The sequence below is a fragment of the Rissa tridactyla genome, chromosome 14 (genome assembly GCF_028500815.1).
Source record: "Rissa tridactyla isolate bRisTri1 chromosome 14, bRisTri1.patW.cur.20221130, whole genome shotgun sequence".
Lineage (NCBI taxonomy): Eukaryota > Metazoa > Chordata > Aves > Charadriiformes > Laridae > Rissa > Rissa tridactyla.
In genome coordinates this window covers 2,523,557-2,549,803 of record NC_071479.1, presented here as the reverse complement: position 1 = coordinate 2,549,803, position 26,247 = coordinate 2,523,557, and the positions used below count along the sequence as shown (strand labels likewise).

The following is a 26,247-nucleotide window of genomic DNA, read 5'->3' as shown; positions in this document are numbered from 1 at the left end:
TGTGCATGGAGCAGAAATTCCTCGGCATGGGCATCTTCCAAAGACAAGCTCAGATGAAAGCCCACAAAGCACCCAAATGGCCCACAGCCATGGCTGATGGGTACAACACGCAACAGAAATGTGCACATAACAGCCAAGCAAACCCTCAAGTGAAGAAAGAACTGGCCTGAGAAGTGCTCAACTTATTGCCAGCTCTCACACCAGCACAGGCTACTGGGGCGCAGCGACCAAGGCTGATGGACCAGCCTGGGGTTCCACCCGCTGCTGCCAGAAGAGATGGACTCACTTCCAGTTTCTCGTTATCTACACAAGAACTGACAGGATCCTGCACAAAAAGGTGATCCCTCAGTAGGTCACAGGCACCGAACGGGCAGCTCTCGCGGTGCCTCGCTGCAGAGCGGGAGGCAGGAGCGGGGCCATCACAGCATCAGGACGTTTCGGAAAGTCTCCCTGGGTTTCAGGCTGAAGATGCTTTGTTTTCTGAGAAAGGGACTTTCCCAAACTTCATCCTCTCTCTATTCCTACGCCTAACCATTAGGCTGTGCTAGGACTTGGATTCTAACGTATGTTTAAAAAAAGCACATCAAAAGAAACGGTTAATCCCTCCAAAAAATGAGATACGTTCACATGTCTTCTGACTTCCTTCCAGCGCTGCTGCGGCCGCAGGAGCGCCGCTCGCTACAGCCTGCAAGCAGAGAGAAAATGTTTATCCTGCACCGTGGGCTATTTCTTTTCTCTTTCCTCCTCCTCGCTGCAAAAAGGCCTTTGCTGTCTCACAACAGCATCCTCTCAGGCACAGCGTGAAGCCGGCCGCCACTTCCCAACCCCGGCGCGAGAGCCTGTTCTGACATTTGTAAACTTCTGTTTTGAACAACGGCTCGGCACAAACCTTAACTTGTATAACCTAGGCTGCAGGCTTGGCCCCCGTTCAAACCTACCCAGCATTCCCCCAGCCGCACAGAGAGATCCACACAGCCTCCCAACTAATTGAATTTTAATGAGAGGAAGTCGTTTTTCCACGGGAAGAATGTTGGGCTAGAGAGAAATATTTTGAAACTCCTCTAACCTTTCCTGCCAGGCTTCTTCTGCAGCAGAACACGAGCAGGGAAGTCCCCATCTGGGCGCTCGGCTGACGGATACGGCAGAGCCGCTTCGCTTGCGACCCCAGCTAGACCTGGGGCTTAAATAATTACAACTTTCAAAATAAAACAAAAAGTGTTCGGGGTTTTATTTGATTTCAGCCCTGACAAGGGAAATATAAACTCCCACTACTTAGAGCTCCTGCTGATCCATGCTGAAACACAGCCTAAGCCCTGCCCAGTGCTGCCATCCATCCCACTCCCAAAAAACTGGGTTATTTTAATTTCCAGAAAAAGGGGCAAACGTGTAAGAGCCAGGCAGCTCCGTGGGTGCAGAAAACACTGGGGAGCATCTTATTAGCTGAGGTTTGCAGAGCTACAGGACAGCAGCAGCTTCATCTCCTTCCTCTGCATTCAGTCCAGAAATTATCAGCTTTCCAGAATACACAATTTACACACAAAAATTAACACTTTACACCCGTTTCCCGTTGTTCTGAGCCACAATTTTCCTTACACGTTTTCTGCGTCGGCTTGCAGATTGCAGAAAGGAGGAACCAAAGGAAATTAAGTTGCTGAGATATGGAGGAAATTAGGTTGTAGCCCACTGCCTTCGTGAAAACCATTAATGACATTCAGTTTAAAGCTGCTGGTATCTCGATGAACGTGTGTGAATACCCTGAAATCCCTCTTTGTTTGATGAGGATGACAAAAGAAAAAAGGACAAACACCAAAACTAGAGAGGTTATTTTATGGACGCGCTGTGTAATATCAGTGCATACGTTATAAGACAGAGGGAAAAATACTTGCTAATTGTCCAGTTCTCAGTCAGTACCTGCGTCTCAACCCGGAACAGACAACAGGCTCCAGCAGAGGGGAACACTTGCTCCATTTCACCCCACATCCCAAGATCAAGGTGGTTTCACAAGCCCTCTGAGCTCGTACCCCTAGATAAGTCCTTTTCAGCAAGGGAGCTGTGGCCACCCCCGTGGGAAGGGCCAACGGTGGAGCTGGGAGAGCATCGCCACCCACGGACGCGTGTTCCCTCAGCTGGCAGAGGCACCGGCAGCCCTAAATCCAGGTGAGCACTAAACGCCACCTGGGAACATCTCGAGCTTCAAGGGTGGTTATGGAAACTGTCTTCCTTCGCAAAATGAAGTAGTCTAAAGCGCAGGTTTCTTACACAGTTTGGATGTGATACCAGGTTCTTTCAGTGAATCTACTGCATCGCTGGGTCCAGCGGCTCCCCAGAAAACCTCACCACTTTATATAACAGCTCCACTTAAAATACTGCATCCAGCGCGACCGCTGAAATTTTTGGCAGAAGGTCCAACGCTTGCGAAAGACACTCCAGTGCCCATTAAAGCCAGCTTTTACTTTCCATTTTAATTGTTAAGCTTCCCAGGGAATGTCTATTAATTTAATGCAATTTAGAGATTCGGCTCTAACTCTGTAAGTGAGATGTTGGCAGCAACGTTCAGTCCATGCATTCTTGCTCTGTTTACAGCAGACCAGCTCCCAGATGTTGGTAATGTTAAACAGACTGGAACGTTCCTTCCGAGCGACAGCAAAATGCAGGCAAGAGCTGGCTTCGCTACGGCTCTAATTATCCACCGGCAGGAGATGTTCCCCATCCCTTGGCTGGGTTGGGGAGGCCCACGAGATACGGCTCTTCCTCAACATAAATGCAATAAAAGTAAGGAGATAGAGATCAATAGGTCTTAGTTTACACTCCATTGCACTGGCGCTGATTTCAGGGAAGCAATTCCAGCTTGCAAGAAAGATCAAGGACAAGATTCTCATACACATGAAAGCCTCAGAAGTGCAGCAGACCACAGAAGTTGAGATTGCTAGTGAAATGCGTATATTAAACTAGCTGCTGAACTATGGGAAGAACTTCTACCATATGTACCTTGTCTATAAATAATCCTCTATCTCTTTGCTTAACTCGGAGGAGCTCATGGGAACAATTCCACCCGTCACGATTTTGGTTTGCTTTTTTAAAAGCAGACGCTGTGTGGGAGGTGACAGGGCTGCCAAACAAGCTGTTGAGGAGAGTCCCCTTATGTCATGGTGCAAGAAACCAAGAATCAATGGCCAGCGCATGGGAAAAGAGCAAATCCCTAAAGCCTCAGGGTGAACCATGACTTGCAAAGGAGCTGCTTTCCTCGGCCTTCATTTACTGCCCCTGAACCTTTATCTAAATCAGTACACGAGGAGGAATGAAAACCCTGTGAGCCCTTCCCATGCGAAAAGAGCCGAGAGCACAAGAGCTACAGACCTACAAAATCCCAGCGAAGGGGCTGGTCTAGAACCTCAGCAAGAGCATGAAACCAGAGAACCACGAACCCAGAGGAGCCCACTCCAACAGGTCACCTGGCTCACTGTTTTTGTCATTACTACAGAAAGCATCTACCTAGTCAAAACAAAACTTTAAAAAAAATTAAATTACATAAGACAGTGTTCTATTACGCAAAAAATCCAATGTAAGTTTTAAAAGTGAGCTGTAAATACCTCGTCAACCAGAACCCAACTCATCATCTCTGTGGAACATCTCCAGAGCTGTTCATTGTCATGACTTACCTCAAAGACTTCTTCATCCAATATCCTTGTTCCGAATACAATGATGCCATTGACGTCAATGATGGGATGGTCACTTCGGTCCAAGAACTTGGTTATCTTCTTTTTACAGTCCAAAATCAAGGTGACATTTTTCTTCTGCACGCTGATAGCTACTCTGTGCCACCTAGAAGAACACAGTCCACAAACGTGTTAAACAGAGCCTTGGGCTTTCAAGAACAAGCTAACGATTGCAAAACAATGAAGCTTCCATCAACTGATGCTCTGCAAACCTTCATGCCAGCCATCATCTGCAAACACAGGAAAATCATCCTTGGGCAGACCCTAAAGATGTCATTTGGAACAGAAAGGCTGTTTTAACAGACGATACCATTCACTTCTCATCCCTCCAAGACGGGCAGGAGAGCGCCAGTTCTGGCTTCAACAAGAGGCAGGTGAAAAAGCCACACTGATAACTCCTTGGCTATCCCCCTTTCCCACCCTCCTTACGCCCTGCGGAAGACCCAGTGAGGATTTTGCAAGACAAACTGATTTCTTAAGGCCCTTTGCAGCACGAGTCAACAGTGTTCCTATCCCCATAAGTGTCAGAATTTGCACTGACTGCTATGTGTTTCGCACTTTTTATATATACAGTATTCATTCACCAAAGGGCAAAGCTCAAGAACGGGACACTTGGCAGTAGTCAAAGGTGTGTATATACATTTATATATACATGCCTCCTATTTTACACAATGTTCAACATGCTGGTATTGATATAAACAATACTGTTTTTTTCCTTTGTGCACAAAATTTCACTTACTTGCCATCTGCTAGGTTAATGCCTCTAAAGAGAGGATAGTCTTCTGGGCCTGGCTTTCCTGTATGGTCTTCATACAGGAATACAGGAGATCTACCCATCTCCACACCAATTTGCTGGATCCCTTGCTCATTGTAAATTGAGATCAAGAAGGACTGACCTCCTTTCTTCGCTTTTACAGTGGTTAGAATGGAGAAGTCCTCTGGGAATGGGGAAGCTGGAGTGGAAAAGCAAAGAGGTTAGTCAGATTCCCTTGAAAATTAATCCCTACAGAAACAGTCCTGTTGTCTAATGACCCACAGGGAGACCACCGGTTTACCCCTCCAGATGCGGGCACACCAACCCTAAAAATTTATATCGGGCAGCATCTTAGTGGCCAGGTGAAGATCTGGCTTTGCCCCAAAGCCTGTTGTGATACGGGCTTGGGATGGGCTGCAACCCAAGGGAGGCTGCACCAGCAAAGCCAGCGCGGAGCAGCGTCCCCCAAGGGCCACCTGCTGTAATGGCACATTAAGAACTGCAAGCACAGGATTAAGCGTCTCTGAGGGTCATTCATTTACGATCAGAAAGCCTTTTTCCAGCCCTTATTGCAATCTGTCACAGAGCCAAAAGCCACCCCACATTTGAACTTGCAAGCAAAGGATGGCAAGGGGTCTGCTGTTTGGGGATGAGACCGTAGTGCTGAGGAAACAGAGATTAAAAAAAAAAAAAAGCTGTTGGTTTTAATCTGTATTATTTGCACCTAACCCCTCCCTAGAGCTTTTTAGGAGACAAGGTAAACACCTTCTCTTTCATATATCATGAAGTTCCCAAATTAACTTAAGGCATTAGAGGGATGGAAGAAATCAAGCATCCCATGCCAGTTAGGACACACACAATATTGAAGGGTTTAGTTTAAGGGAGCAGGAAAGTTGCATCAGGGTTTAGCTATTCCGGACAAGACAGATTGCACCAACCCTGAAAGCCAAAGCCACAGACACAAAAAAATCCGAGAACAGAAATAAAACTGGCAATCAGTAGGAGATGCTAATTTGTCTGCATATTAAAAAGCATCTAACAAGTTTCCTAGCTTTTCCTCCGCTCGGGAAAACAACCCTGTCTGATCTCAGGTGATTCCTGACTCTATTTTTTGCAGGGTTTGGAGGATTAAAGCCATTAGCCTATGGAGCAGGTACGGCCAGCCCAGAGGCACCGCTCTGCCCAGGGGAAGGGTCAGTGCCCTGCAGTACCAGACGAATGAATTTCAAGTTTCAGGTCAACGTGGGCATCAAATCACACCCTGTGCAAGACACAGCTCCTCCGTTTGGGTTTTCTCCGCCATTCAGACTGGAAAGATGAGCGCAAACTGGAAAGCCTGGATGCACGTCCCAAACAGGACGTCTTTAAAACACCAGAAGCGTTAATAAAGCAGCTTTCTTGATCAAATTGTTATTTTATTGGAGGTGGGACCTACTGAAGCAGTGGGTGCCTGCAGGGCACAACCTCCTCAGATGCTGCGTTTCAGCAGCGTGAGACTTGCGGGGCATCTCTCCTTTAAGGTCCAGGCTTTCAAACACAAGGATCGCGTTGTACCGCTGGCTATCTGCTTGGGAAATCTTAAACCCCGCTGGGGCAGGGCAAAGTGGGGCAGCCCCACCAAGGGCACTGCCGTGTGTGTGCCGGCACCATCTACGTGTGTGGCAGCCGGCGGCACGCAGGGAAGGCAACAGCACAATGCATCGGTTTTAAACTGCAGAGCCGTAGCCACATAAAACCACAACAAAAATTTGTCAAGCTCAGTGCCCATAAGCTTCAAACAGATCGCCTTCATCCCTTTAGGCTTTTCTTAGACGGTATCCCAGGGCTGCATAAGGGATTTTGACCCAGGGAGGGGACCGGGAACATGGGAGCGGGGAATTCTTCCGACCACAGCAAAGCTAGCAAGTTCAAACGCAGAGAGGCCATGAGCTCATCCTCTCCTCCTCTGCCTGGGAGTTGCTTTAACTTTTATTAAAAAAACCAGTGTTTAAAATGCACGGAGCTGCCTAGGACGGGGCTCCACGCCGGGCAGCGGAGGAGGCAGCGGCGCGGGGGGGGCTGGGCTGCGTCAGAAACCCGCGCTGCCCCAACCGGCGTGTGCAAACAGAGGACACCGAGGGGGACATCCGAGGATACCTACAGAGACACATTGTGTTCGCACCACGTTAACACCCCTCACCTTCGTTAAATAGCATTTGGAAAGAAGCATAAAGCAGTATTCTGAACAGAGGACTGACAGTCAGTAATTAAATGCCCTGATTATAGCCTGGTTTCCCCCTAGGACACAGCCCCAGATATTTGGCAAAGGCCGGCATTCGATTATTGTGCCTCCCATAGGATGCGCTCAGCTTTATCTCCCTCCTGCTGTACACAAACCCTCCTGTAGCACTGAATCAAGACCATACGCCTTCCTGGTTCCAATTACAGGCTACAGTTTTGGGCCTTTTATGTAAAATAGTTCATGTCCAAAATTTCATTATGAATCCACAATACAGTACCTTTCAACTTGGACAAGCTGCCAACTCATTAAAAAGCTGCTTTTAATTTTTTTTTCATTATTATTAAAATGTCTCCATGGTGATGCAAGTTTCTCAACCCAAATAACCATAATGGATGAACTACAGCTGACATTACTCTGTTACTGCTCTGCTGTCCTGGCAAAATAACAATGCCTTCACTGTCGTAGCTAGAAATGACCCAGGCTATTGAATGATGTATGAAAACGCATCCACACAGACTGCAATACTAATAAATACATCGTAATAAATATATGAAGCACGTAGAAATTGACCCAAATCCGCTTAAAGGCAATGGAGACATCCCCCCAACAACAGGTTTGGGATGAAGCCCCTTGTATTCGGATTCACTTCTTCAGATGAGCCCGGGATGAGATGCTGCACATCCATCTCCGCGCTTAACGGCACCACACAGACGCTGAATTCGGTTCAGCATCGCGCTGTCACCCATGACCATGTCCTTTCAAATTTCCTACATTCATCCTCCTGCAAGGCAGCAACGGGTTAAGATAGGACCAAAGGAAACGGCCTCAAGTTGCGCCAGGGGAGGTTTAGATGGATATTAGGAAAAATGTTTATGCTGAAAGGGCGATTAAGCATTGGAAGAGGCTGCCCAGGGACGGGGTTGAGGCACCATCCCTGGAGGGATTTAAAGCCAGGCAGACGTAGTGCTGAGGGATACGGGTTAGTGCTGGTTTTGGTCAGAGTTAGGTTGATGGTTGGACTCCATGATCTGAAAAGTCCCTTCCAACCCGGGCAATTCTATGGTTCTGTGACTCCAATTCTGCAGATGGAGCCATGGAAAGAGCTGAGGAGGTCCAGGGTGGGCACAGGTCCTTCCACTCCACAGAACTCCCTGCACTCCAATGCCATTAGCTTCCCTTGAGCGGGTTGCTATCTGTGGTGTGCCCCAATGTGCAAACCAGTGGAGTCAAGCTGAGTTTCTTCTGAGTACCACAACCAGGGATTAAAGGCTCTTGTGCCGTCTCATGGTCTTCAAGATAAGGGATAGCTGGGACCTCTTCCTAACCCACATCCCGCAGGTGTATCCAAACACTGCCTAAAATAAAGAGCCCTGCTGCTGCTCGGGGAAGGAGAGGAAAGCTCTAGCTGCTGAATAGCAAGAGGTCAGCAAAAACAATGAGCTGATCCAGTTCCTGACACAAGCACAAAGCAGATCTGTTGTGTGAGGTGGTGTCATTTCCAGAGCCACTTCTCAAAGGAAAACAGCTCTTCAACAGTGTCACCAACTTCTGGCTTTTTTCTTCATCTGAGAAGACTCTCAATTTTCCTATGGCTTTTTTTCCTCAGAGATGACTGTTCAAGCTATAATAGAGATTTTTGAGCTCTTAAATATATATGCAGACACCCACAAGCAGCACAGAGAATACAGAGTTTGCTAGAAGAATGCAAATGACATTTTGCTGGCTGCCACTGAAAACTTCGCCTTTCTTGCCGCTGCTGGAAAAGCACGGTTTTTGCTGGGAAGCAGAACTTATTTAGGGAGCAAGGACAAAGAGCATCTCAGCAGATTTTCTCACTCTTGTGGGCTTGAAAAAAACAGACAAGCTTTTATATATATAGCTATCTTGCTTTGCTGGCTGTGGAAGCAGAATGCAAAGCCCATAAAATTACCATCTTAGAAAAGCACCGACTTCTAATTAGCACAAAATATTATGTGCGGTGTACATTTGCCTAGGGTGCTCTATAGCAGAGAGGGAAAGTTACGCTATAACCCACCCGCCTGTTAACGTGAAATCACTAAAACCACATTTCCCCTGGTACATTGCACTGCAATTACTTTGTTATCTTTATCTCCTCGCTCATTCATTTGGTGGTGCGAGCTGAAGTCACATCTAGTTATGGAGATTTATGGAGAAAACATCTGTTGATCTGATGGAAAACACTAGGTGTTCTTCACTTCGCTCTTCCTTTCCTATTTCCTTAGCAAGCAGCAGAGCAGACTCAATGACTTTGGAAGTCTCCAGAGAGGGACAAAGCTGCTTCCAAGCACCCCACGGTTGCCCAGATGACTGAAAAGTTGCTTGAAGACACCAAGGAAACATCATCCAGATCTTCTCACCCAAGGAAGACAGTAGATGCAAACCAAGAACTCGAACAGGACATACAAGTAGTAATGGGGGACAAAACCACCAAAATCTCCTACAATGCTGAGTTCTCTCTCGTGATGACGATTCAGTTATGCATGCTGTCTTGTTGCGTTAACTTTTATCATAAGTGGTCCCAATCCAGATTCTTTGCTATGTTAATTATCCAGAATACTCCATCCTTGGTTTTATATCTCAAGGTCACCACTGTTTGCTGTTTTCCATAGCACAAAGGTGATCAGGCAAGAGTTCACAGTGGCTACAGCAACTACTGGAAAGCTCTCAAATCCGCTACAGTTGTATATTCCGAACTGGAACAGTTTCCTTCAAGCACTTGGGTCAAAAACTGTGAGTCATTTCAGATACATGGGAAGAGAGTACATGAAAGCAGTTAAGCACACTCTGCTTGAGCTGATCTTGCCTTGGAACAGATGGATGGACTCGGGGGCCACTGCAGGGCTCTTGCAGCCTGTCCCTGGGATGAGTATTCCCCATATCCACAGGCACAGCCCTCTGGGATATGAAGGCACAACCTGGCAGAGGGGTGCAGTTGGGCACATGGTGATATTATCTATAGTCAGAAAGGACTGTCCTGCCCTGGGCAGCAATAAGGAGAAATACAGGGTCTGTTCTGCACTTCTGCAGATGTTAAAAGAGGACTTTGGCGAAACTGAGCAGCTCCTTCGCTAAGGGTTGGCCACACGATGGAGGGCTACCAGCCCCCAGCCCAGGCACAGCTGCTCTCGTCTTCACGTCAGGCTCAGTTCATACGCCAGACACAGGGTACGCTCCCGCTCACCACGGATTAAATATAAGTCACCTGCTTATTGTCACAGCAGGATAATAACGAAGCCTGAAAATAACCTTAGTGACAACACATGCAATGAAGGAAATACAGGACTGGAGGATGCAAGAACATCGGCGGTCCGGCCTCAGAGTCCTCATTTAGGCCACTGACAGGCTGGGTCTGATAGATACAGCACGTTAATTAAAAAGCGTTGGTAGTGGCATGCCACATTACCTCTGATTCAGCTAATGCATTTTGTATCATTAATTCCCTCACAAACACCAAAGGAGAATGTCTGTGTCTGTCTGCTTTGCTTAAGTCGTCTCCTGCTTCAAGGACAAGTTACACGCAGCGTCTTTCTGCCTCATTGCTAAACCTTCCTCAGCAAAGGCCCTTTTCTCACCAAAGCTAGAAAATCCTACCATGCCTCCTCCCGCCATCCCTGCGCTCCCCCACATAAACCAGGGATACAGCAGTGCTCCCATCTGGCTTTGGAAGGAAGACTTCTGATGGTGACCACGTGTTCAAGACTGAAGATCTCAGGCAGTCGCTAGTTTGGGTCCATAATGTGTCCAAGTCTTTTTACAAGCGTATTTTAGTCTACAGTAGTGATTCTCCTTGGCCTCAAAAATTAAAAAACTGCAGTGCATCCTCAGTGACAAATAAAACGGTCAGTAGCCCACACGGTCAGTAGCCCATATGCTCTTCAAGGGCTTTGTGAACTCTTGCATCCTAGCGGCTTTCTCTAACAAACCTCCAATTTCTTCAAACAACTTTTCTTGGGACATCTGTTCTTGTGGGGCAGTCTATTATTTTTATATGGTGATTATTTGTGTTATGAGAGACACCACAGCCACAGAATAAGACCCTACTGTGCTTGGCACTCCACAAACGCAGAACAAAACACGGTCTGCGTTCTTTTGCATCTTCCAAGTCTCTCTCCCCAGCTGGATGTCACTCTGTGATAATGAGACAGCAGAAACTTTCTACTATAGGAGGGAACAGATGTAGGCACTGGCCACATCTTCTGCAGTGAAACCCGCCGCCATGTGCAAACGCAGTGATAAAAGAACAACTTACTGCAATGCTATTTGAGGGCTGAAAGTTTGCGGCCCCCTGAAACAGCACGATCGCTCCTTGCCAACCAAGGGAGCACGCAAGCACACTTGGAAAATTAATTACGCAGTGCCCTGTATGTGCCTGCAGAATCTGAGGAAAGGATCAGACGTTTCCCTATGCCAAATAAAAAGCTGCGGACTCACCAGGATACAGCTGCTTTGTCGGTGCACTAAGTTGAGCATCTTTTGTTACTCTATAAGCAACATCTGCTTCTTTCGAAGATCTTCTGCTTGTGCAAAACCCTGTTGTTTTTGTTATACCATCAGGTAAATTATGAAAATCTAATACCTTCAAGAGGTCTGCAGGTTCAGCTGTAAAAAGAAAAGGAGAAAACAAGAATTAGCAGGCAATAAGACTGGCACTTGCTCAGATCCAAGTCATTATTAGCCTGCCTCCCACAAATCATTCATCACAATTTTAAAAGCAGATGAAATATGTTTTCAATACGTCTGCAAATACAATGTTAATACCAGCTTCAAAGCTAGGACAGCGTACTGCTGGTCAGAGACACTAATTCAATGCAGAGAGGAACGGCTGATCAGCTGTCTGCGCCAGGGCAGAAGGCAGAATATACTACCTTATTAGCTACAGTAGTTATATTTTCCGGATGTCTTCACCCAATCTCGATCATTCAAGCACATCCTGAAGATTAAGCATTAGACAGGAAATTCACGATCTGAGAGAAAGGCTTTAAATCAAGAAGTTGCCACCACCCTGATGCAAATATTTCCATTCTTTTTTTTTTTAAATTGGTTGATCCAAAACATTGTTTTGAAGCAAATACCTGAGCAAGCCTCCCCAAAGGGTTACACACACACACCCCATGCAAAACAACCACATGTAAATTCTCATGAGCTGGGATAACAGGTAAACCCACGGCCATGCCTTGGGCTATAGACAAGTTATGGCAGAGCAGCATCCCAGCACGGTGCTTTGGTGCTCAAGAGTTGCTCCTGCTGGGAGGGTTTGTGCACAACCTCTAACCCTGCCCGGGGTGAAGGCAGGGGCCACAGGGCAGGGAGGCAGCAGCCAAGTGCCCCCCCTGTAACTCAGCCCAAGCCCAGGCAAATCCCATCAAATAATTCGCCCTCTCTGCCAGGTATTTCCCCCATGACACACTAGTGTTTCTGCACAACCACCAGTGCATACCACTAACGCAGCTGGACAGCCAACAAAACACTTATGCTTCACAGAAGAGGAAAAATCTACACGGGCATTTTGACTAATGACATGAAGCAAAAGGTTCCTTTCCTCAAGAGCCCTCCTCAAGCACATCCCATTAAGCTCATATCCTGACTGGGGCTCTCACTGCTGCAGACATTAAACTAGTTAATGAAAAGAGCTTGTCTGACACCCAGTGCTCCCCACGCCAGCAAAGTCTGGGCTGCTTCACCTCCAGATGTTCAGGTCTCTAGAACGTCAATTAAGTAATGCAAGTGATACATCTTATTAACTTCCTCATCTGGTCTTGCTCACGTCAGGAGTGATGGTGTCTCCAGAAGTGGAATAACCAGATCCGACTTTAAACGCTTAAAAGAAATTATTTTGAATTTTGACTTGATACTTGGAGCAAAGTGCTGTCAAAAAGATGAACCACCCAACTCGGCAAACCCCTAGCAGTGCCCAAAGCAAATGTCTGCACGACAGCTTCACTTAGCCTTGCCTGGACAATACATCACAGCTGTATCCTCTTGCCACTTGATCCATTATTTTCCCCAAAGAGTAATATTATTCAGACCCTCAAGGACAGCCACACATTAGATAGTCTGATGTTTGCAATGATACCCAAGACAAGCCCCTGGGCTGGCTGCCCCAGCTTCCATCAGGATCTCAGCGCACCTCACCACGCTGCATGGCCAAGGGTGCAAAGCTTATTACCAGCTCCCAGAATGACCACAAAGAGCCCAGCTGCATTCAGGAAGGTACATGGCATCACTGCTACTGGAAAACCAGGACAGATCTGGTCCAAAGGGCAGGAAAATAATACAGGAAAAATAATCTTGCAAGGGAAAAAAAAATTAAAATTGGCCTCACGTTTGGATCAAGCGTATTACTAGAAAGACCAGAAAGGAAAGAGAGGGAGAGGATCTGCAAGGGATGTGCCATATTGGAGTGGGGCCAGAGGAGGCCCCGGAGATGCTGGGAGGGCTGGAGCCCCTCTGCTGTGAGGACAGGCTGAGAGAGCTGGGGGGGGTCAGCCTGGAGAAGAGAAGGCTCCGGGGAGACCTTCCAGCCCCTTCCAGGCCCTAAAGGGGCTCCAGGAAAGCTGGGGAGGGACTCTGGATCAGGGAGGGGAGCCACAGACAAGCGGCAATGTCCTTAAACTAAAAGAGGGGAGATTTAGACTAGATATAAGGAAGAAATTTTTCATGCCAAGACTGGTGAAACACCGGCCCAGGTTGCCCAAAGAGGTGGTAGATGTCCCATTCATGGAAACGTTCAGGGTCAGGCTGGATGGGGCTCTGAGCAACCCGGTCTAGTTGAAGATGTTTTGCTCATGGCAGGGGGGTTGGACTAGGTGGTCTTTAAAGGCCCCTTCCAACACAAACCATTCTATATGCAACGCATCATCCCTGGGGAAGGGCTGCAGCGTGTATGTCAGCACTGAACACAATAAACACCCCAGCAATGGAAAAAAATAGCATGAACAGATCTTTTACAATATAAAACGTTTTGGTTACCAAGAAGATCAGCCTAATATTTGCATGGAAAATGCATGTGCATTGTTAGGCAGTTTTTAAAAGTTTCCACAATCCTGACAAGTTGGGCCCTCAATGAGAGATTACAAACATATGGCAAATCCAAAGCAGCACTGCAGATAATAAACCAGCTGAGAGAGCCTGGCCCAAGCTGCATACAGCTGTAATGTTTCCCCATCTCTCTCACTCTCGTTAGACAGTATATGGATGACATACATTTGTCTAAGCTGTCCTTGCCGCTTGGATCTTCCCACTGCCTTTAACTATGTTTTATTTCACACAAATATCTGCACACATACAGCCCAAGCTGTGTTTAAGCAAATAAAATTACAATAAAACTCCGGCTCTGCTTCCAGTTACCTCCCCCTGTGCTCCCAGAGATTCGAATCATCCAGTTCCTAAGCTGCCTCCAACATTTATTTAGGGAGGAGAGGGGAAAAAGGCAAAGCAAGGGGGAGGGGATGCGAATTCCAGACTCCTGACATCAGCTCGGTCCCCAGCGCCGGCTGCGGGGGGATTTGAGCCTCACTCACTGCGCTGCACATCAGCCGTCCCGCCGAGAGCGGCCACAGAAACGTGGGCAGAAGGGTCTATCGTCCGAAAGGCCAGCTGCTGTCATGACAAAAAACCACTGTGTGGACATCGTCTCCTACGGCAAGGGAGCCCCAGCACAGCCTAGAGCCAGTCATGGTCACCTCGTAGGAAAGAAGTGCACGGTACCGGACAGGTTACATGCTGCTCGTTGTCATGATCTTACAGCTAAAATTGTGCAGCATATTGAGAGGAAGGAAGTGTGACATGAAAACAGACGAATTTGCCAGCTCTATGCATTAACAGAATGACGCCACTTGCAAGCCATAGGGCAACTGCTTGCCAAAAGCTCCTGCAGCGGTTACAGCAAGGCGATGGGCGTTCGACGGAGCTGGACCTGCTCCAGGAGCAGCCGGCCACGAGCAGGTACCAGACTCGGCACTCCGAACCCTGCTAGAAGCCCTCCGAGCAACACCCCCCATCATCAGAGCCCTGTGCAACACTTATAGACCTTATCGGGGCCTTCCAGTCCCTGAAGGGGCTCCAGGAAAGCTGGGGAGGGGCTGTTTGCAAGGGCATGTGGCAACAGGATGAGGGGCGATGGTTTAAACTAGAGCAGGGCAAGTTTAGATCGGACATTAGGAAGAAGTTCTGTACACTGAGGGTGGTGAGACACTGGCCCAGGTTGCCCAGAGAGGGGGTGGAGGCCCCATCCCTGGGGACATTCAAGGCCAGGCTGGATGAGGCTCTGAGCAACCTGATCTAGTTACAGATGTCCCTGCTGACTGCAGGGGGTTGGACTAGGTGGCCTTTAGAGGTCCCTTCCAACCCAACACATTCTACGATTCTGTGACTTCTCATTTGAAAAGGATGATTCAAGCATCCGCCTGCCTCCCCACGCTGCTGTGAGCCTCCAAACACAACGGGCCGTTCATCTTCATTAGGAAGGAAGATCCTCTATACCCCCGTAACTGTGATGGATTAGGTCAAAACAAGATATTAAAAGTCGAATAACACTCTGGGGGTTGCACAAGCAAACCGCAAACCACGCAGGTAACCGGCAGGAGAGGAAATACCCTCCGTTCCCAGATGTGCAGGAGGGTCTCGCCTCTGCTTGCTCCTGGAAATCAAAAGGGAGCGGAGGAGCCAGCTGAAGCCCTCCAGACCACTCACGCTGCACTTCACCACTGAGAGCATGGGGTTGAGTAGGACTTAAGCAGCATGAAACTCTCCAGCTCTTCCCAGAAAGATGAGCTTCGCACAGGAGCAGCTCTTATTCCTGCTTGGCTAATCGGTTTATTTATTTCCCTTTGATTTTCCAGCCAAATCTAAACCCCAAAATCTCCTGTTAGGAGCTATGACAGCATCGTGCACAGGAGGACAGAGACTGGACTGACCAAAACCAGGCTCTACAGGGTATTTCTTACAAGCTTGCACTGGGCTTGGCCTTCATCCGAGAACTGAATTAGCTGTTGCTTTATGAAAGCTTTTTTTTTTTTTTTTTTAAACTTGCTATTTTATGAATAACATTACTATGCAGCATTACACACAGGATCATTCTTTCGCTTGAGATGCACAGGGCTCCCCAAAGAGACTGGCAGCCCGGTCCCTGCTGGAGGAGGGTGGCAGCATACCCGGTACACAAAGAGGCAACCCCCAAACAGCCCAAATTAGACCAAAATCAGACCAGAGGGTGCCCCCAAAGCCTCCACCCAGCAGCACCTAAAGCCCTTGAACAAGACCAAAAAGGAGCATTACTCGCCCATTTTAACAGAGCGGAGATGAATGACTCCCTGATAAACCAAGTGGCAAAAGGAGGAATTAAATCCCTAATTCCTCCGTGTCTGACCAAGGCTTTAACTACAAGACCAATCCTTTGTGTTAATCTGCTTCCTAATGATTTAATTACCTGTTAAAACCTGGGTTAGAGGCAGTTAGTATTAAGTTTTATAACTCTACCCCCCACTCGGCAGCGGCCAAGAGCCACGTTTTCTTCCTTAGCCATGGCTATCAAAGCAGACCAGGCGGCATCACTGGAACAAGCTCCCTGGCTTTGGGCTGGGGACAGGCTGCGGCCAAACCAGGGCCAGCGTGGCCATGCCCTGCCACCTGCCAGACCGCCTGCTCGGGCTCCGCTCTGGGATACGGGAGCAGAAAAAGCCCCGAGGAACTCAAAAGGAAACCAGAGCATCGTTAACATCCAAAAGGTGAATATTAGAACCTGCTGAACACCCCTGACCGCAGGCAAACCCCATCCCCAACACGACCGGGTTGTTCATCCTCACCTTTCCTTTCCCTCACTCTTCTTTAAATTAAATTTTAAGAGGGAAAGAAGTCTTAAGCCCTGCTGATCCTTCAGGACATGTGCAATAATAAACAAGGATGTTTTTTTAAATACCGTTCCACTTGCTAGTCACACAGTGACAATGGGGACAACCAGCCCTTACTTAGCGACTGCAGCGAAGGTCAGTTAAAGACCTTGCCACGCACCAACTACCTACCAGCCATAGGTGAAACAGTTTGGTTTCTCCAAGCTTGATATCAAGCCCAGACCCTCCTAACTTTACCTTCCCTGCCCATAGCATTTGGTTATGTTTTCGCCAGGGGAAGGTAACGCTGTCCTCAACATTTCTGCCCTCGCTTCGCCCCTGCGAGGGCTAACGGGTGTCCCCAGCTGTTCCCCAGCTTTATGTTCTTAAAAACAGGAAAGATCAGCAGGAAAATAAGACATTATTTCCCCCTCAAAAAACAAACAAACCAACCAACCGACCGACACAATCGAAGAACCTAATGGAAATGGTGCTATTGAAATTCAGTGCAAGATGGACCTGCAGCTTCTGCAGACCATGCTGAAAATCCCACCATATGCAGCATTAGGCAGCAGTCGTTAATCTAAGCCATATTTATGCCTGCAATAATCATTTTTAACACCTGAAGCAAAGCTCCCGAACGAGCCCCAAAGCACTTTAGCGAGCGTCAAAATACATAAGTCACTTATATGTTACTTGTGGGTATCCGTGTTTCCAGTGTCTGAAAAATTACCAAATTACAAATAACAAACCTTGAAACAATTCTCTCCCCCGTCACTTTTCAAGGCCTTTAATTAAATCCTTATCCCCAAGGAAATCCGCAATATTTAAACTTGTCACCGGGTTGAAGGCTGTAGGTACTGTAGCCTCGCAGTGCTGGTGACAGACGTCCTCCGTGGCCTCCCTGCTTCACGCGGTGGCATTCGGGGGTGGCTGCTCCCCCCGGCCGCCCCGCACAGCCCAGCAGGGTGAACTGGGCAGCGCCAACACCCACTGGTCCAAAGGCAGAGCCAGGCATTCAAGAAGAGTACAGTCTGGATTCCAGTAAGTTATCCAGTTTAAATATATTTATTTTCCCAACTATAGACAGATGGTTTTATAAATCTGTTACTAAAGTCCAATTATGCACAAAAAAAATTAATAAATCTCTGCTGAAATTTTATAAATCTCTTGCCTCCCAGTTTTTCAGTGCGATCTTCAAGCTTTTCCAGCTGTCATTTGGGAAGATCGGTGGGGTTTTTTTTCGTTTGGTTGGTTCATTTTTTGGGGTTTTTTTTAAGTGAAGGAATTGCCTGACTCCAGGAGCAGAGGCTTCCACAAAAAGAAAAGCCCACTAGCTATCACGAGACTCTTCATACGCATCCCCACAACGCTGCTTTATCTCGACTGCAAACTTAGTGCAACGTTTAGCACCAGGATAAGGAGGACTCGGAGTCAATCCAGACTCTCCAAGCCACCCACCAGCCCATGGTGTCAGGTGTCCCAGAGCTGGGTACGTGGCATGGGACTGGAAGGAGCAGAATTACTATTTTTTATAGTAGGGAAAGCACATCTGGAAAACCTACCCCAATTCTTAATGGTTCTGTTGCATTCACCTGGTTGCTAGCGAGAGGCTCTGGTTTGACACCCTCCGAGATCAAAGCCAACCCTTGGAGAACATCCGCAGTAATGAGAGCAGCAGACGAGCTCCCACGCTACGGTCAGCCTGGTCCTTCCTTTGATGCTCTGGAAAGACCACGTATCCACCAGGTCCACAAGAAAACTACTTCCCCAACCAGAGCAATGTCTTCATGATGAGAGCTGGACCTGCCGTGTACTCCAAGAGAGTTAGCACCTAGATCCACCTCTTCCTCTTCAGCCCTCTAGGCATCTTCCAGTGGAGCTGCAGAAGATGCTGTGTATTTGCTGTATTGCTGAAAACAGATTTGCGTTCCCAATTACCTTTCGCTCCTCTTACTGAAATGGTCAGGAGGACCCCGAAGATCTCAATGGACCAGAAGCTGAAAAGGTTTCAGCAGAGCAGTTTAATCAACCAAAATCACACCCCCCCACTAGCACTGCCCAGGGCAACGTGCTGCCCACCAGTCGAGAACGCAGCTGCACGGCCGCACTGCAGCTGTATTATAGCTGGGCCCAACACCGGGCTTAAAAGGTCAAAGCCTTCCCCTTTCACTAATTACCACTGCCGTCGTTAAGGTACATCTGTGTCTTACTCTGTGTTACCTGACAACATCAAGCATGTCTTCAGCATCTTCACTGAACGTGTTCCTAGAATTCAGAGTCACACAAATCCCTTTCTCCAACTTTTTGCCTTACAATACCCTTCACAGTGGAAAAAAAAATCCCCATCAGCATCCCAAGACACGCGTTTATTGTGCAGAGCTGACCTGTCGCTGTATTAACGCAATAATTGAGGCATTTGGGTCTCTGGAGAAGGGTCACCATCCTGTAACAGTGGAGAACCAATTCTTCTATATTCGGTTTCATAACAGCTAAAGGGCATCCAAAGACCTTCAGGACTTCATGACACAGCACTTAGTCATACTGGAGTTTATGTGCAATTATTGCCAAAGATTCGAGGTCATAAGGTGAAGAATGAATAAGCATTTCTGTTCCCAGCTCATTCCAGGTGCCCTCTGCAGCTTTGTCATCATTTAATACATAACCCACCAGTCTGGGTATTTGTAGCCAAGCGTCACATCCCCAGTGAAACAGGTTTACTGGGAAGTAAAGCCTCTTTATATGAATAAACCACATAAAACAAACTCGCCATCTTATCCCACAGCAAGTAATGACAGCAAATGAGGTGAATGAGGATTATTTCAAGAGTAGCAACTCCTTGGAAGTCCCACAGTCTCCTTCTCGAGTCCCGCAGAAAGGTGGAAAGAACAGTTTTAACAGAAAAAGCAAAGCGATACACTGCAATTAACCTGCCCGCAACTAATTAATGGGCTTAAATTGCCCCGTTTCTCTCGCACGGCCCCGGCCGAGGCAGGCAGTGCCGGGGAACTCGGCGGATATAAGACGGATCTAAACCTCCTGGCTTTCACAAAACAAGGTCCACTTGTGCCACCAGAGAACCCACTCCTTCACACCCCCATCTCTCATCTTTGTCATCTTCAAGCCAGACAACCACCAGTGTCTGTGTTGCGAGGAGGTTACAAGACATGCAATTTTGTGAGGCACTTTCAGGTACTCAGCTAACAAACATGAAGTTATTACCGTGTTTTCCCCAATTAATAACATCGATGTATCCTGCACAAACAACATTAAGCAGAGCACCACTCTGTCTCAATGCCTTCTCAAACGGTAAAGGAGGATCCTGCGGAGCTGCCCGAATGCACGCCAAAACCCATTCCCAGGAAGAGACGGAGGAGAGGCTATTGCCTATTTTTAATGGAACGGATGATTTCCAACAGAAGCCCCAAAAGCCTCCGGGCTGTGAGGGCTCAGACCTCGGAGCACTCCCGCAGTGACCCAGCAGCAGCACCCGAGCCGCGGAAACCAGGCAATGTCTGGCTGCTTTACTGCCCGGCGTGAAAACCAGCAAGGGAAAACCACATCAAACGCACAGACCCTTCTCCCTTCCACCTTCACCAGCTTTTACTTCCTTAAATACTTTTCCAGTATAGTTTTTTTTTAGCGCTAAACACCAAGGACCAAACTCCGACCAGCAGCAAGGGGGAAGGATGCTCGTTCACTGGGCTTGGGGTTTCTCACTCCCCAGAGGGTGACAACACGGATGTCTTGGATTATACTGGGAATTAAACACCGAGGGGCGAATTCTCCTGTGCTGAGATCCACAAGAGACAGCCAAACGCAGATGAGAACTGGAAGCTGTTTCACTTAGTGATGTATTTCTACAGAGCCTGGAGGCTCCAGTCATACCCATGGGATTTCAACAATTTCTTCTCCTTATCTAAACACTTTTCACCACTGTTGGCCTCCAGCAGCAGCCCTTGGATAACTGACTAAAACAAGACGGCAGAGGTTAAGGCAAAATATAGACAAAAAAATAAGAATATAAAGCTCCAGTTGCCATTGCTCAAGCATCCTTTGGATGGACTTAAAACAGCCCCTTGAATTCTTCAGCATCCCAGCAGCCCAATGAAACAAAATGATGTATTTGGACAAAGAGGAAAGAGGCATTTTAAGGAGGATAATCGAGGAATCTGAACTGCAGGACTGAAGATATAAAAGTTTGTTCCCTAGGAAGGGGCATAATACAGCAAAAAACTGCCAGCTGTAAAAGGGGTCAGACACTCATCTGGCGCAGATCAGCTTCGTTCGAATAGCTGCAACAGAGCTGTGTCACTTCACATTGCTCTGCATAGCCGAATATTTCACCAGTGACTCATGTCATCCCCTTACGAGTTTTTTAAAGGCCCAAATAGTCCCAACTGTGAACAAAGGAAACCATTATGCAGAGTCAGATTCGAAAGATCGTATGCACAATCCCAAAAGGGAAAGAAAGAAACCCAGAGCTGATACTGGAGCAGCTCTGCAAGACCACATTAAATTCAAAGAATCAAATAATCTTTGTTCCTTTGAGCGTAAATCTTTTTTTTTTAAAAAATAATCAATCATTTGGGTTTCTAACAAAGCAGTGGTGTTAGCAGCTAACAGCAAGCAAAGAGCAGGCCTTTCCTCCACAGAATATAATTAAACCACGCAAAAAAAATCCCTGCCGCAAATGCCATGTAAAACTTAAAGACACAACGCAGAGAAAACAGGCAAATGTCGAGGGCCTTGGGGGAAATCCCCATTCAAGAGCAGCAAGTATCCTATTCATTTTGAAGAATTAAGGATTTGGGATTCTCCCCTGGGCAGGGGAAAGGAAAAACCCAGCAGTGTAGGGCCAGCTCCACGAGCACAGGGACCGCTCGGTGGAGAACAAAGGGTGCTAAAGGTCCGGGAGGAGGACAGGGATTTTCTTCTGGCATGGGAGCAGCTCCGTCCGGGGCGATTCCTGCCCCGCACCAGCGTGGGAGCCAGGGCACATCTGTCTGCAGCCCAGAGAGCGGCCAAGTGACACAACCCTCACCGGGAAGCTGTGTGCCAAGAGCACATGGAGGAGGAGCGCCCAGAAGAGGGGCTTCTGCCCCTTTTGAGGAGCTGATGACTCCTGTTCCCACAAATCCTGGGGGCGAAGTACCGAACAAAGTCCAGAGCACAGGGCAAGGGCAGGTCTGAGGGTGCAAAGCCACCACACAGTGTCCCCTTCCTTTCTCTGCCCACAGGCAGCCGCCCCATCCCTGCAGGAACCAGTGGGACGTGCAGTGGGTTTCGCCCGTCATTCCCAAGAAGGTGGTCCAGAGCACGACGACTTCTTCTCCCCCCTCTCCACTGACGCAACCCGTCGCGTCGGCTCACGAGAAAAGCACGAAGCCTTTTAGGGCAGAGCCCAAGCCAAGCCCTGCCGAACCCCCAGCCCACGCCAGCGCGACTGTTCAGCGTCCGAGGAGTTTTTACGCGCCCGTCCTGACAGCGGGGTCGAAAGAATTAGGTGAATCACCCTCTTCGCAGTCGCCCTCGTTGCCTCTGCTCGCGCACCCGGGCTGCGACGGAGATGCCGCACATACCACCCTGCCCACGGCCCCGCGCTGCTCTCAGCCCGGCCAGTCGGGACCCAGGAGGAGCTTTTCCAATCCCCCACCAGTTGGGATGAAGTATTTCTGGGTCACTGTGACATTTTGGGAAGTTTTCCAGCAGCAGTTTGATTACTAGCCGGAGTCTTGCCCTTTAAAGAAAAACTAAGGGTGAACGGAGTCTAGAAGTTTTAGAGTTATTAAAAGTGCAAACTCACACACTCAGCAGATCTGCAAAAGGAAGCGGTGACGGAGCACGACTCCGTCTTCTGAATGATTAACTGAGAGGTCTTAAAGAGAGCTCGGTTTTAGGACCAGTTTCTGAAAGTCAGCCATAAAGGGATGCAAGTTATGTGCAAAGGAACAGGCGCTCTCCTCTCCTTCCCCCCGCCTCAACTCTCCAGTTCCATTACTCAAAAACCCCACTGTCAAATCCTCGCAAGGCCCTTGGATTGTCTCAGGCCCGAGGGAGCACACGGAGATGTACGAGCAAGAGGTGGAAATCACATCCAAGGGATCTGCCATTCTTGCCAAGAAATCCTCACCACAGCCTTTTGGAAAGCAGCTCTGCAGCTTTAGCATTGAGGTGGGGTGAAAACCACACCAAAAATGTAAGAATTGTCCCCTCTCTGCCTGTGGACCTCAAACTTTTCTGCAGGAGGTGATGAGGAACCAGCTAGTATCTCCACAGACATCTGACCGCATGGCCCAGCTTGGTGACAGGGAGGTCCTGAGGTCCCAGGGAACATCTCTTTTGCACCGAGCTGTCACAACACAAGGCAGGGACACAGCTGGAGCCCAGGACCACGTGTGCACAGAGTGCTTCAGGGACTGTGGACACATCAGCATCACTCGGGCACCTCCAAGCCACACTCCACACTGACCATGTCACACAGTCAAGGCAACCCAACCAAATGACATGTTTTGCTCAAGCTAATGACAGTTCAAGCAAAACTTTATTTACTCTTCTATAAGCAATCATTATTTTCTGGCTGAGGCTTACAGGACATGCATTGCCCTTCCCCGTGTCACCGTGCTGCCAGGGGACACCCCCAAGCCAGCTGCAGCCCCCGCGGCGGCTCCTCGCAGCTCACAAGCGAGTGCATTTGAAGGGGGAAAAGGGAAGTTCGACCTTTTGTCTTTGCTGTAAGGACTGCCATGTGTTTCCAGACAATTTGGCACTTGGACAGCATTTGCAATTTCAAAGTACTTTGTAATGATCAACCACTTAATGCTCTTTGCAAGATTTAATTAGGGCCTGATCTCGCAGCACATTAAAGTCAACGGAAGTTTAGCAACCAGTTTTAATGGGGTGCAGAATAGTTACTCCGGCAAGGAAGAAAGACGCTGGCATGCTCATTACCCAGACAGAGGGAAATAATCCATGAAGACCTGACATAACAGGCTCTTTGTCAGAGCAAGTGTGAGCATCCTCCCTCTGCCGCCGCAGCGCGCTGCCAGGGCCACCATCTGCTCCAGCCTGCTGCTCCGAGACGCCGCACCGCAGCACGGAGGGCACCTTCCTTCCTCCTCTCGGCATCCAAAGCTACTTGGCACCGAATCAAGAACAAGAAGGGCATCACCCTTGGATGAAACCAGGGAGACACGGATCAAGGCAGTGGCCTCCTCCGCGTGACATCTCTCTCAAAACCTCCCGAACAAAAACCTTCCAGAAAAAGAAACCAAATTCAAACTGCTGAACTGTGGTTTTCCCGCAAAAGCAATACTTCGCAACCCTCTGGGTCATTTTATGTGGGTGACCATCTCGTTGCATCCCGAGGATGTCACTGAGCACTCCCAGACGTGGGACAAGAACAGCATCAGGCTGGCTGCAGCCATCGTATGCAGACGGACACACAGCCGTGCCCTACACCCAGGAAGCCCCAAGCCCATGTATACTGGATGCTTACAAGCACCCAGCAGCCCACACGCGTGTCAGGGCAGTTTGGGAGCAGGAGCCATGGTCAAGGCTTTTTCCCCCTCCTCTTCCTCCCGCGCTAGTGGCTGGAAGCCCAGCCGAACGCAGCAGGACACATATGAGCAGCCTGCATCCGAACAGGATGCCCAATGCCACGTCACTTCTTGATGCTTCGGGGCTAGGAGAAAAAAAGAAGCCCACTGGGCCACTTTCTACAAGGAAATCCGTGCCAAGGGAAATGGGACCACCCTCACAAGTGCACTGCGAAGGATTACGTTCCCCCTCAGCATCTTCCAGCAGCACTCAGGGAAAACAGGAGATGATGAAGTACCATCATTAGAACAGGCTGTCCAGCAACCACGGCTGGAGCTCCTGTGGTGCAAGGACACAAGGGACAAGAGGCACAGGGAGCATCTTCTGTCAGCTAGACCAATACAGTCTGGAAAGAGCAGGCAAAACGGGCAAGCTTTGGGGGAGCATCAGCCATTCCGGAATAATACCCTCTCTGCAGCCTTCCTATAGCCGTGCCCAGCCCTTTAATTTCTGTTGTGGTGCTGCAAGTGGATTGCCCAACCATAAGCTTAATTAAACACATTAACACAAGCACCTGCATAATTACAATCATTTCCACCATGGTAAACATCGCAGCTCCAGCCAGGCTGGCAATCAGCATCGCATGGTTGGCGCATCACATCAGCCACTTAAAAGGGAACAAAACCCCGGCGGAGTTTACTGCGGGGCACAACCCCACAGCCGCACTGGTAGCCCAGCTGGGAGGCTTCCAGGATGCAGTCGTTTAGGAGCTAAAACGCTCATTTTCATGCACTGCGGGGTTTTTAGTTGTCCATAAACTTAATGGGACCGAGCATAAGTAATTTTTATTTTTAAATATTTCATTGGATGATGTTTAAAAAGCCCAACGCTGAATTATTTCCAGCGCTACTGTACGCTTGAACATTTTGACCCGGGGAACGAGAAACGTAAAACCAATTCTTTCTTCTCAGACGTTTAAATCTATGAACTCTTAGCATTTACTTTATATCCGTATCTGATTTTCCTCAGAAAAAAAAAAAAAGTAGCCAGAAGGCAAATTTCAAATTAGTATCTGCTTGGCTTCGTGAAAAGTGTTCCCCAGGCTTGTTTTCCAAAATTTTCTCAGGAGCATTAGTTCCTTTGTGAGTTTATATAGCCCCCGTCTGCACAGCACAGGTGCTGCTTTCAAGGCAGGGACGGCAGGAGGAAGACACAGCTCTGAATTAACCACCCACAGCCATGAGTTTCATCAGTTCTCAGACACCACAAACCGACCCAAGAGCTGAGGTGCCCTCAAGGGAAGTCTGCGAGCAGGGAGAGAGAAATTCACCACTTCAGCTACTAGTTCCTAGTGATTTTCTCAGTTCTAAGCCATATTTATTCAGCAGATCTTATTCCCAATTAGGGGTTTAAACAGATTTCTTTGTTAACATCACTAGGGAATGAACATTATTTTACTTTAGGCCAACCGAGGTTTTTTCATGGACCAGCTAGAATAATATATAATCTGCTGATGTCCAAACATGCAGAAGAGGCGGCTCATCCAAATACAACACTCCAGCTCCCATTCCTTTCTGCTTCCCAGTCCCATTATAAATAAAACCCGAGTACACGGTGTATTTCCATACTGCCCAAATTCAGAAATGGCACATGGTGAGGTTTTGCATTAAAAGCACAGGATTTTTGCATTAAAACCCCAGGCCCCTGGTCCAGGCAGCACCAAATGGTGGGAGGGGGTTTATCACCGTTAACTGAGCCCATCAAGTGGCATTAGGGTAACATTAAGAAACTCCTGCTCAGCCTTGACCGACCATTGTGATCTCTGACCCACGGTCATTAGGGGAGAAAGCCAATCCATTAACCCCCCTCCATCCACTCAGAGCAGTATCTCCATTACCAATTGCTATCAGGAGCCAAACAGGAGCTAATTACCCACCGCCAGCCCCCTCCTCCCTGCTCCGTCCTACCTGTGATGGGACACAAACGCTCCCAGAAGCGGCAAAGCACCACCAGAAACCACCTCCCACTACCGTTCCAGGAGCTGATTTAAAGGAGATGATGGATTTTTGCTCATCATGTACCAACATTCCTCTAAGATCATGGGTTCCTCTGCTCGAACCCCACAGCTGCCACTATGGTGTTTTGTGGCAGCGACAAGAACTGATTTTA

The 26,247-nt window shown here is 48.2% G+C and overlaps 1 protein-coding gene across 2 annotated transcripts in view; it reads right to left on the bottom strand.

Annotated features, from left to right (window-relative positions):
• COL5A1 (collagen type V alpha 1 chain) overlaps window positions 1-26,247 on the bottom strand; it is a 160,318-nt gene that overhangs the window by 111,327 nt on the left and 22,744 nt on the right. For both annotated transcript variants that reach the window (XM_054220676.1, XM_054220677.1), the window contains exons 2-4: window positions 11,144-11,311; window positions 4,456-4,669; window positions 3,660-3,822 (exon numbers count right to left, since the gene is read on the bottom strand). In XM_054220676.1, coding sequence (XP_054076651.1) covers window positions 3,660-3,822; window positions 4,456-4,669; window positions 11,144-11,311 — 545 coding nt within the window. The remainder of the gene's footprint in view (window positions 1-3,659; window positions 3,823-4,455; window positions 4,670-11,143; window positions 11,312-26,247) is intronic.